This window comes from Scyliorhinus canicula, chromosome 20 (assembly GCF_902713615.1).
Source record: "Scyliorhinus canicula chromosome 20, sScyCan1.1, whole genome shotgun sequence".
Classification (NCBI taxonomy): Eukaryota; Metazoa; Chordata; class Chondrichthyes; order Carcharhiniformes; family Scyliorhinidae; genus Scyliorhinus; species Scyliorhinus canicula.
The window spans coordinates 25,810,632-25,823,917 of NC_052165.1; the positions used below are offsets into that span (position 1 = coordinate 25,810,632).

At 43.4% G+C, this 13,286-nt stretch overlaps 1 protein-coding gene across 1 annotated transcript in view; it reads right to left on the reverse strand.

Annotated features, from left to right (window-relative positions):
• The window catches only part of LOC119954901 (fibroblast growth factor receptor substrate 2-like), a 94,414-nt gene that overhangs the window by 2,761 nt on the left and 78,367 nt on the right, over nt 1-13,286 (reverse strand). The window contains 3 exon segments of the mRNA XM_038780536.1: nt 2,384-2,407; nt 2,409-2,548; nt 8,071-8,229. Coding sequence (XP_038636464.1) covers nt 2,384-2,407; nt 2,409-2,548; nt 8,071-8,229 — 323 coding nt within the window.

Consider the following 13,286-nt stretch of genomic DNA (forward strand, 5'->3'; position numbering starts at 1 on the left):
AGTTTAAATTTCCCCAGGGTCCGCTGTTGAAGACCCCAGACTGCAAATAAGTTGAAATCACTGATCTGATGAAAATTTTGCTCATTGAAACTATTAGTCCCTTGCTAAATGAGGTAACTGGGTTATTAATCCTGTACTAAGTTCATCATTACTGTTGAACAGCCTCACTGCCCTGCAAAACTAATTTTATATCTGTGGAATGTCAAATTTCTGCATTTTGATTTTTTTTAAATTACATTTTTAAAATAAAAGTTTGATCATGATATTTCAGTTTCAATGTATATCCAAATCATTTATTTGTTCTTGTTACCTGGAGAAACCAACAATTTGGCTTCATATTGAGAGAGATTTTGGGACAGGGGAAATCCTTGCCATAAAAATAGGTAGATTTCTTCAAGGTCAGTGGTGAGCGCTTTTGCTTAACCGCTGACTGGAAATCTCAACACAAAGGACGAGAGCATACCCTATTTTCAGGAGCTTTTTAAGTTAAGTTCTGCAGATATAACAATTCTTTATTTTCCTGATTTTTCTGTTCAACATAAAGCCAATAAAAACAAAGTGCTTGAAAATAGTTCCCCATCCACCACAACCTTCTTCCAGCTGGCGGAACTTTTCTCCCATTAAACAATTTTTCCAAAAAAAAGTGGCCATGGGTATGGATCCTAGTTATGCCCATCTTTCTGTGCGGTATGTGGAACATTCATTGTTCCAGTCATTCTCAGGTTCTCTCCCACAACTATCTTTCTGGTACATTGATGTTTCTGTGCCGCTTCCTGCTCTCGTCTGGAACTGGAAACGTTTATTTTGGTTCCAATTTCCAGCTTGCTCTCAACGTCATGTAGTTCATCTCTGCACTTTTCTTCGCTTCTTTGATTTTTGAGTCTCCATTTCTGGGGAAAGACAGTCTACTGATATTCATTACAAGCCTGCCAACTCTCACAGCTACCACAACTACGTCACCTCTTACCCTGTAAGGACTCCATTCCATTCCATTCTCCCAGTTTCTCCCTCACCACTGCATCTGTTCTGATGATGCTACCTTCCACAACGGCACTTCCAACATATCTTCCATTTTCCTCAACCAAGTACCACTCCCCCTTCCCACCATCATGGTCGACACAGCCCTCAACCATTTTTGACCCATTTCCCACACTTTCCTCACCTCTTCTCTTTCTTCACCTCTTCTCTTCCCTCTCAGAATTTGTCACTTCCAACAGCCTTCAGATTCAAAGGATTATCCTCCACCATTTCCACCAACTCCAGTAAGATTACCTCACCAACACGTCTTTTTCTCCTCTCCCTTTGAAGGGATATTCCCTCCATGACACCCTGGTCTACTCTTCTATCACACCCCAACCCCTTCCCATGCAATTGCAGGTGTAACACCTGCCACTTTATCTCCTCAATAGTCAAGCGGCAAACACTCCTTCCAGGTGAAGCAGCGATTTACCTGTAACTTTTTTCAATTTAGTCAAGTGTATTTGCTGTTCACAATGCAGTCTCCTTGTTATTGGGGAGACAAAATGCAGACTGGATGACCATTTGTAGAAACACCTTCATTCATCCACAAGCATGGTCCCAAACTTGCCATCCTGGTCACCTGCCATTTCAATTCACCACTTTGCTCTTATGCTCACATTTCTGTCCTTGGCTTGTTGCAGTGTTCCAGTGAAGCCCAAGGTAAGCTTGAGGAACAGCACCTCATCTTTCCATTGTTGAATTCAGAAGGAGGTAAAGTGCCATTGAGTCCAACAACTTCAGAGCATGAACTCTGGCCTCCATTTTGTATCCCCCTCCCCCACATGTCTGTCTGTATCTTGTTCTCATGTTTTGCTTCCACAGTGTGGACCTTTTATTCTGCTATCAATACCTACTTTGGACCAATGCTTTGTTGCCTTACTACCATTTCCACTCTTTTCCATTGGTTCCATGACATCTTTGTAATTCTCCCCCACCCTCTAACCTATTCCTGACTTTCCCTTTTGCTCCACCTGGCCTTTTTCAACCAATCACATTTGCATCTCTTCAGTTCCAAAAGGATCATATTAACTGTTTTCTCTCCACATCTGTTGCCAGAACTGCTGAATTTTTCCAGCACTTTGTTTGATTTCAGCATCTGCAGTATTTAGCTTTAATTTAAGATAAAGCTAATGTTGCTTTTGCACATGCAATAATGCTTATGAAAAAAGTTTAAAAAATTTTGTTCAGGGGATGTGGGTGTCTGTGGGCGGACCAGCGTTTATTGCCCATCTGTAACTGCCCTTGAACGGATTAATTTGCTGGGCCATTTCAGAGGGCATTTAAGAGTCAACCACATTTTGCACCAAAAGTAGAAGTATTTCCGTTTATAATTATTGGTGGTGAAATATCACACTGTTCTTACTTGTTCTTCTGAAACTATCAGAGGGGTGTGTTGACTCTTCATCCACTGAGGGCAGACGCGCACTGCCTACAGATGGATGCCTTGTTGAAGGATGAGAGGAGCCATCTCCAAATGATGGATACCGAGGATATCCATTTGGTAAACTTGGTTGCACAAAACCTGGAGCTGAAAGAAAAGACAAACAATTGCAGAATTGTAATGCTATGACAGCCTGGGCCAGTTATGCAGTCAATTCCAGCCCCACTTGACTCGGAGTCACAACACAGCTGAAATTAACTTTTATTTTAAAATACTTCAGGACTTTGGCTGCCCAAAACGATAGTCACCAGGTTTGTAAATTTAAACTAATTTTTTATTCTTTAACAGTAACTATAATAGGCAACAAATACAACTGGTTATCTATCTCATTTCTAACCCACTTTAAAAAAAAACTTGCCCCACCTTCTATACACACAGACAATAAACAGAGGGGAAAGAAGGGTGTAAAATAATGATGAAAGTAAAAGAATAACAGTCTTTGTTTAAGGTAACAGTAACTTCAGTTTAAGCTACAGAAATCTTGCAAAAATGGAAAAATCATATTTTTCCAGCATTACCACATTGAAATTAGAGTTGATTATTAGGAGAACGTCTGTGGAAATCACTGCCATTAAAAATCTTACTGTTTCAGTTGCTCAGTTGATAGTGTGAAACAGAGCAGAGGTGAAGTCTGATTAAACAAAATTGCATTTTAACCCTGATTCTCAACAGCTAATTTTTAAAAACAGCGCCAAACGCTGCATCTGAGAATTAAAATGATTATGTTGATTTTAGAAGCTGCAAAAAGCAACAATTTCTGTTTATTATTTTTTTAAATTTGGGGTACCCAACTCATTTTTCCCAATTCAGGGGCAATTTAGCATGGGCAAATACCTACCCTGTACATCTTTGGGTAGTGGGGGTGAAACCCACGTAAACCCAAGGAATATTTTCTGATATCATGTCCATGGGATAGATATTCTGATCAATATTAAATATCTCTTTAGAGCAATGAAAAATATTTGCCAGTAAATTAAATGGATTTATAACAAGGATTAAAATTATGACTGGAATCCTATCACCCCCAAAATTTAAAGTGCTCCACCATTCCAATTGCATGTTAATTGTATGCCATTAGCTCAAAAATAATGAGTTAAATAAATAGCTGATCTCAACACTTTAGGTTATATGCTGATACAGGCCAGAAGATTCCAAACAGCTTATCAGAAACAATTGCCCTTACTAAACTTACTACTAAACAGGAAAACAAGCCGGGGCACTTTCTTGCAGCAAATACATGGGAAATGTGACGCCATCCATGTTGGGGGTCCAAAAAGTTTATCAAGTATTATTTTGAGGACTTCCGGTGGCGTTGGTGAGCGAAGCGGTCCCAGAAAAAAGGGCTCCCGCAGGTCCACCAAGTGGAGGTTTTCAGGGGTACTCGATAGAAAAAAAAATTAAAGTCCCGCAAATCGGAGCGGAGTGATCCGGCAGCCCCCCCCCCCCCCCCCCCCCCCCCCCCCCCCCCCCCCCCCCCCCCCCCCCCCCCCCCCCCCCCCCCCCCCCCCCCCCCAACGGCAGCAGAGCGCAGGGCAGGACAAGCGGCGGCCCGGACCAAAGCGGGGCCGGAACCTGCAGAGAGAAAGCAACGGAGGAGCAACCAACGACCCCCCCCCAGCAGGAGCGCAGGGTGTGACGAGCGGCAGGCGGCCCGGACGAAGGAGCGGCGACCGACCGACTGGGCACAATGCAGGGGAGCCTGAAGGGCAGAGTGGACAACCAGGAAAACCGCTCGAGAAGGCAAAATGTCAGGATAGTGGGCCTGCCAGAGGGGATTGAGGGTAGAAACCCCATGGCATACATGGCCGAGATGCTGGGCAACTTAGTGGGGAGGAAAACCTTTCCCAACCCGCCAGAAATGGACAGAGCACACCGGTCGCTGCGCCAAAAGCCCAAAGCAGGGGACCACCTGAGAGCAGTTATAGCTAAACTGCACCGGTACAAGATAGGGACAACAATCCTGCGCTGGGCCAGGAAAAATAGAACCTGCAATAGGAAGGACACGCCATTAGAATTTACCAGGACATTGGGGCAGACCTAGCCAGGAGATGGGCAGAGTTCAATAGAGCGAAAGCAGCTCTTCACAAGAGCAACGTGCGTTTTGGTGTGCTGTACCCAGCGAAACTCTGGGTCACATAACAAGAAAGAGAATACTTCTTTACAGCCCCCGCCAAAGCAAACAAGTTTGTCAAGAAACACGGGCTGGAAAACCACCAGCGAGGGTAGAAATGAGGGGCCCCTGGCAAGGGGCAGGGGTGAGGCAACGCCCCTGCCACGGCGAGCGCACCCTGAACAAAGAGCAAACCACTGCCCAAGGGACCGCTTCAGGTGGGAGGCCAGGCCCCAGCACGAGGGAACTAGAGCAGCAGAATAGGGAGAGCAAGCAGGAGGAGTGCAGGGTAGGATAGGAGAAGAGCGGGCAGGAAAACCGCAGAGGCCGGGCAGGGAGAGAAGCGAGACAAATAACTCCCGCGAGGGGGACCCACCGTACTAGCAGGAAAGCTAGCGCCAGGGGCACGCAACAAAGCAGGGTCCACAGCGCGCCCCCAACGGGGGGAAGGCGCCAGGCAGGGGGTGGGGGGGACCACCCCAACAGGAGACGGAGAGGCAAACGGGGACAGGAACAGGGGAAGAGGGACAAAGATGGGGTATACGGGAGAGGGGGGGGAAAGGGACGGACACCGGGAGCGGAGAGACCGGAAGGGGGGATACAGGGAAGGAGGGACAACAAGGCTAGAAAAGGAATAGGGCTACAAAGTGCCACAACCAAGGGCTCGAAACAAGGAATCGCTGCAAGCACCCACCCAGTGCGGTCTCTGGGCGAAGGGAGACCCCAGAGTGCAGGGGACAACCGTGTGTGGTGGACACACAGGTGGGCGGCCATGTTGGATGTCCTCGGGACAAAAGGGAAACCTTGGAGCGCAGGGGACCCGACCACATGGAGAGAGCAATGACAGCGGCCATCCTGGACGCCCCCCTAACAAAGGGAAACCCCGGAGGACAGGGGCGCGTCCACCAGGTAAGTATGGTTAATCCCACAGGAGCGAGGGGGCAGAGCCCCCCACCAGGACCTGGAATGTAAGGCGACTCAACAGTGAAGAGATCCAGAGTCCTCACGCACCGAAGAAGTATGAGGGCCGACATAGTCTTCCTCCAAGAGACACACCTGAGAGAGCAGGACCGACTGCGGGAAAGAAAGGGCTGGGTGGACAAACCTACCATTCCTACTATGGGACAAAGGGCCAGGGGGGTGGCGATATTGATCGGCAAGAGGACGATGTTCAGGGCGACAAAGACGGTTACGGACCCGGGGGAACGGTACGTCATGGTCAGCGGGGCCCTGGATGGGGCACCGGTAGTACTAGCTAACGTGTACGCACCCAACTGGGATGACACTAGTGATTTCAAATAAACCTGTTGGACTTTAACCTGGTGTTGTAAGACTTTTCCCTGTGTCCACGCCGGCATCTCCACATCATTTGTCCCTTATCTATTTGCTGCCCTCAGCAAACTGTTCTGAAAACTGATCAGATTCCATACCTATACTGATGACACGCAGCTCTAACTCACCATCACCTCTTATCCACCCATCCACAGTCTCTAAATTGTCAGAAATCATGTCCAATAACTGGTTCCAGTGCAGTTAGATTCTTCCTTAAGTCTGGAAACCAAAACTATACACAGTATTCCAGATGTGGTATCACTAAGGCTGTGTACAGCTGTGGCAAGTATTATGGATCTGCCTAGTAACTGCAGTTAAACAAATGTAAAGGTATGATGCGATGAGACTTTCCCAGTAACAGGATTAGTTGGCTTCTAGACAGATCAGGTGTGAAGTCCCCCTACTAGTAGAAACACTTACCTGGATGTCTGAGAGAACATGTAAATTTTTTATATATAGTCTTTATTGTCACAAGTAGGCTTACATCAACACTGCAATGAAGTTACTGTGAAAATCCCCTAGTCGCCACACTCTGTTACATCGAGGGAGAATTCCGAATGTCCAAATTACCTAACAGTACGTCTTTTGAGACTGGTGGGAGGAAACCGGAACACCCGGAGGAAACCAATGCAGACACAGGGAGAACATGCAGACTCCACACAGACAGTGCCCCTGGCGCTGTGAAGCAGCAGTGCTACATGTGCTAATTTCTAGTCAAGGAATTTGAGAGGCACACAGAAAGCCAAATACACAGAATGAACAATCAAAGGGAAAAATTGTAAATTGCCAGCATTCTCAGAAAGAGAGGACAGTTTACATCTAACAGCCGGAGAGGCCAATCCAGAACCTGCATCCAAGTCTTAGAGACAAAGCCGTGCAAAAACAGCAGTTTAGATATCTTTGCTGGATCAGGAAAAGACGTTGCCAAGACTCGGTTATCAGCCCTTTATTGTGTGGTAACTATAATCTGGGTTTGACTTCTAGATTTATTTAATTTGGATGATGTTTGGTGAAAGGAGGAATCTTAAGGAATTTAGGGATCGTAAGATAGTTCTTGGAACAAGGGGTACATTGTGCATAAACTGTGTCTATGTTTAGTGATTCACATACTTAGGTGTCTTAAGAGTATTGTAGTCCTGTTCCTCTGTATTTGTCTTTAATTTAATAAATAGTCTTTAATAATTGTTACACGACAACCGGGCTGGTTATTCTCACTGGGGTTTCACTCGACTCCTCACACCATTCCAAAAACAGAACTATTCACCCCCATGAACCTGTGTTTCAAGTTGGGATAACCTCGCAGATACCATCAGTAGGCCTCCATATACTCCATTCTCCTTGCAATGAAGGCCAATATTCCATTTGCATTCCCTATCACTTGTTGTACAAGTGGTTCACATTTCAGGACTGCCAGATACTTATGTATCATAGATTTCTGTAATCTCTCTCCAATTAAGTAATATTCTGCTTTTCTATTCTTCCTGCCAAAGTGGACAAGCTTACATATTCCCACATCATACTCCATCTACCAAATTTTTGCCCACCCACTCAACCTATCTATAGCCTTCTACAGAGTCTTTATGTCCTCTTTACAACTTGTTTCATACCTATCTTTGTATCATCAGCAAATTTAGTTGCCATACACTCAGTCACATAATCCAATTCATTAATATAGATTGTAAATAGTTGAAGCTCAGTACTGATCCCTTGAAGTTCAGCAGTTACAGTTGCCAATTCAACTTTCTGCTCCCACTAAGCTAATCAATCCTCTATTCACCACAAACTCTTATCGAAAGCCTTTTGGAAATCCATTGTCGAAAGCCGTTTGGAAATCCAAATATGCAACTACTGATTCTCCATCTGGCTCCCTACTTGTTACCTTTTCAAAGAACTCTAATAAATTAGTCAAAGAGGATTTCCCCCATATTCCCACCAATGTATAATGGAAATTTAGGAGTTCAAACTGACACAGACTTTTTGGAGGGCTTGTTCATTCATAGCTTGCCGATTAGTCTGTATTTTATTAACTGAACACTGCACCCAATTGGGAGGTTAGAATGATACAGACCTAATTTACGGCAAGACCATCCTTTAGCCATCTGATCTTCAGGGTTGAAGCAGTTTGCTTTCAAGAAATATTTCTGAACAAAACATAAATAATACTCACTGGTAGGTGTCCGTGGAGTTCTCGGAATATCCAATTCATTTTGCTGTTCGTTTCTTTCCACAACTGGCTCTTCCACTACACTTATACTGTTAGACTGCATTATATCCTGCAGCAAGTTGAAAATCTCTTCTGCTCGTGTGCATTTGAAAGCAAAGATTCCTAAAGAACAATGGATTAACATTAATGGTCTTAATTTGAAATAAATGCAAAATAATTTGAAATATCCATTGACATATTTTTCTATGTTGAATAACATAACAGCACCATATTTATCTAGCACCTTTAATGTAATAAAACATTCCAAGTTTCACAGGAGCATTAGGAAATAAGTATGACACCAAGCTACACAAGAGATATTAGGACAGATGACCAAACGTTTGAGCAGGTTTAAAGGAGTGTCTTAAAAGTGAGGTGGAGGGGCAGAGAGCTGTGGCAGCATATTCCATACTTGGAGGCATGGCCAACAATGGTGAAGTGGTGAAAATCGAGAATGCACAATCGGCCAGAATTAGGTGAGCACGATATCTTGACGGTTTGGGATTGGAGTAAATTACTGCGTTAGAATGTTGAGACCATGGGAGGATTTGAAAGCAAGCATGGTAATTTTGAAATCAAGATGCTGATGTCAATGTTGAAATGGTGAAATCAATGGTCAATGATTTACAAAATATCTTCACACCCCTTTCTCCTGAGGGCATTGAATGCATGCTGGAGTTGTGACTCCAAGTGCTGAATCTCCAGCATCTCACCCCAGTAAGTGTTATTCTCTTGAGACTTGACATTGAGTGTCCGTAGGTTATTCATTGTATGGAGCTTTATAGCTGGGCACAATCTTTTGCCCCAACTTCCAAACTGATACACTACCAGCAGACATCACTAGATAGCAATCAGGAACAAACCCATCCCCATCCCAATGTCACCAAGGCGAGTTGTGGCATTCTACAACCACCCAGTTGAGGATCCGATAACACAGAACACAGACCAGGAATTAAGTCTTTGTGGTCCATATGGCTCAGCTATCTACCGGATAAACAATAAAACACTACTGAGGAACCATGTGCAGATTTCTCATTGGCGCATTAAACAATTAACACGAAACACATAACTGGGTCATAAGGCGTAATATATCTGATAATTTGTCACAATAAAGGAAGAAAAAAACCCCAATAATTGCATGATACTGTGGCCGGTTGTGAGCCGGGGAAGGAAATGCTGTTTAAATAGACAAACTGGCAGGCCCCCAAGTGATTACATACAGTTAATGCAGGCACAAATGCCAGCTATCTCCCCAGTATTGTGCCCTCTTTTGTAATGAACAGCAGAGGGAGCTTCACTTACCACTTACAAGTATAGACAGATACCCCGTGATGTCCACCATTCCCAGCTTTTTGATTTATCCTTCCATTGTAAGCATTAAGTCAGAGTCAACATTCTTGTTAATTTAAGTACTGTGTTAGAAATCATTTACTTTCTAAATACTAAAACTGAATCAGTTCTGATAAATTGATGTCACAAAATGCCAATGAGCATTTGAATTCACGCAAGACATTTCATCCTTAATTGATATTGAATAGAAAATACATTATGATGCAATGCATTTCCAAGTGGAAAATCAAATGGTCTTGCGGTCTCTTAAAGCTTCAAACTTCGTTCACAAGTAATAAAATATTGTGGAGTACGAGATTATTCATGATGTTGTTTTTTGATAACAGCAAGATCCCAGAAACAGTAAAATTAGTGATTGGTTATTTGATTTTGATGGTTCTTATCTAGGGGAGAATGTTAGCCAGCGGACTGGAAGACGTCTTTCCTCTTCGTTGTAATAGGGTCGCAGGGTGTTAATGACAAAAAAAATACTGCAGACGGGATTTGAAGTTTAACATGTCATCTGAAGAGCACCATAATAATAATCTTTATTATTGTCACAAGTAGGCCTTACATTAACACTGCCATGAAGTTACTGTAAAATCCCCTATTCGCCATGTTCAGGTGCCTGTTCAGTTACACAGAGGGAGAATTCAGAATGTCCGAATTACCTAACAGCACATCTTTCGGGACTTGTGGGAGGAAACCGGAGCACCCGGAGAAAACCCACATAGACACAGGAAGAAGTGCAGACTCCACACAGACAATGAACCAAGTTGGAATCGAATCTGGGACCCTGGCGCTGTGAAGCAACAGTGCTAACCACCGTGCTACTGGGATCTGTCCCGACTGCATTGGAGTGTTGTTTTAGGTTGTGTGTCTAATTCAATGGATTGGGGATTGAGAATGATAACTGGCATGGCAGCTCCGTGTTATCCCACACTCAGGAATATTAAATATAGAAATAAGTACATTTTGGACTGCATGAATTATTTAGAATTTCTACTTGTAGCTCACCTAGTGCTTAACAAGTAATTTTAATGACAAAAGAAGTGTTCATACTAAAATATCTTACAGTGCTGACAGAATGAATTATCAAATGCAATGATGGTTCGTGAAACGGTGTGTGATCAGATCAGATGTTCCTTAGCTTGTGCTCAGTTAGTTAATTACAAATTAGAGCACTGGAATTGGCTTCATAGCTCCTATTTTGGAAGAATGGGAAGGATTAAAACACAAGAGTTTCTGCTTCTGATCGTTATCCAGCGGTCCTTCCTGAAAAGCAGATTGTTGGACAAGATCTTGGCCTGTATTTCTCTTCTAAGACAAAGAAGACTCCTTTAGCATCTAGTCTATGTTGTAAATATAATTTTCAATCCTCTTTGCGTGGACTGAATGCTCTCATTTTAAAAAAAAGTTCCCTTGCTCTCCTGAAAGCATTTTTGTTTTGTTAATCCATGGCATTGCTTCATTTCCACTCCCCGAACAAATGGCTGTCAATCAAGTGTGAGCCATAAACAAGGTGTTTCCACAAAGTGCCTGAAACAGGAGCTCAACTGTGGTGCCCCCTTTGGTAGAATAGTCTGCTGACTCTCCCTGTCAAGGCTCAATCATGAACAAAGGCCCCTTGAGTGAAAGGCAGTAAAATCCACTGAAATTTATATCAGGAAGCAATCAACGCCTCCAGGAACGGAGGGAAAATTTGATGAGAAAAGAGGAATTATTCTATCCGTGTTGGAGCCACTGCTGTTTCTAATTAACATAAATGATTTGGATAAGAAAATCAAAGCAATGTTGTCAAATTGCAGATTATACCATATGAAATGGGACAGGGAAATTGGAAGAAGCAGAATTAGAGTGGATGTGGGGAGGATGTTTCTTCTCGAGGGAGAATCTAGAACTAGGGGTCACTGTTTAAAAATAAGGGGGTCGCCCATTTAATGATATAATAATCTTTATTGTCACAAGTAGGCTTACATTAACACTGCAATGAAGTTACCATGAAAAGCCCCTAGTCGGCAACTTCCGGCGCCTGTTCGGGTACACAGAATTCGAATGTCCAATTCACCTACAGCACAACTTTTGGGACTTGTTGGCGGGAAACTGGAGTTCCTGGAGGAAACCCATGCAGACACGGGCGAGAACGTGCAGATCCGTACACACAGTGACCCAATCCTGGAGTCTAACCTGGGACCCTGGCGCTGTGAAGCAACAGGGCTAACCACTGTGCTACCGTGACGTCCATGTGAGAGAGATCAGGAGAAGAGAATGTTTTCCCTGGACGGCGTGAGCCTCGGGAACTCTCTTCCTCAAAAGTCAGTGGAAACAGTGTTTGAAAATTTTAAGGCAGAGCTAGATAGAGTCTTGATTCAACACCGGGTGTGAAGGGTTATGGAGATGGGCAGGAATGTGGAATTGAAGTCTACAATCACATCAACCATTATCTTATTGACTGTGGAGCAGGCTCAAGGGGCCCACGTGCCTATTCCTGCTTTAATTCATATGTCCATAAAATGGAAGTAGTCAGAGCAGTAGCAAATTAAATTTTATACAGACAAGTCTAAAGTGCTGCACATAGAAAGAAAACATTTGTGATATAGGTACTTAATGAATTGTGCTGAAATTGTCAAGGATGAAGGAAAGCAAGGCTTAGGAGCTTTAAACTCTTCACTCAGCATGTCTAACTAATACAGTGCAACAAACAACAAAGCCAACAGAATGTTGAAAAGTAGAATACTGCTTCCATTTCTAGTTGCCAAGACTAAAATGGCATTCATGTGCTGGAGGCAGTGCAGAGCATGTCCTGAGGATGTCCTGTAATCTCAAAGGTATGAGTTATGAGAAAACAATGGAGAAATATTTCAGTAGAAGAGACAACTGAGAAGATCACGCTCTAGATTTATTCAAGAAAATGGAAAAGGAAAATTGAGCAAATCACTTTAAATTGCAAATAAATATGAAGATATATATGATTAGGCAGAGTCAACATGGCTTTATGAAAGGGAAATCGTGTTTGACAGATTTATTCATTTTTTTGAAGTAGATGAAGGGAAATCGCTATAGTATATTTGGATTCTTACCAGGCTATTCGTAAGGCTTCACAGGAAAGGCTGTTACACAAGTTAGGGGCTCATGGGATTGGGTCATGAATTACCACGGGTAGAGGATTGGTTAAAGGACAGAAAATAATCGGGGGGGGGGGGGGGGGGGGGGGGGGGGGGGGGGGGGGGGGGTCATTTTCAGGCTGTTACTAGTGGAGTGCGACAAAGATCAGTGCGGGCCTCAACTATTTATAATCTCAATCAGTGACAGGTGAGGGGCTGACTGCAATATATCCAGGTTTGCTGGAAATACAAAGCTAGGTGGGAAATAAGTTGAGAAAGAGAGTCTACAAAAGGATATACCCAGGTTAAGTGCGTAGCAAGTAGGTGGCAGGTGGAATATAATGTGTGGCAATGTGGAGGTCATTCACTGCAGCAGGAAAAATAGAAAAACATTTTTTATTAATGTTAATGAGTTGTTAAATGTTAGTGTTCAGAGAGATTTTTGGGGTCTCTAAAAAAACACTATTAACAATGCAAGTCAAGCAAATGATGTGTTGGTCTTTACTGCATTGGGTTGGAGAACAAAGTAAGATGCCTTGCTGCAATTGTACAATGTTTAATGAGACCACCACAAGTACTTTGTACAGTTTGTGTCTCCTTACTCAAGCAAGTACATACTTGCAAAGAAGGATTATTAGAGTGGTTGTAGGATGAGGGGATTGTTCTTGGAGGAGAGAATGAGTAGATCCGACCTATATTCTCAGCGTTTAGGGAAATAAGAAATGATCTCACTGAAACATAAAATTC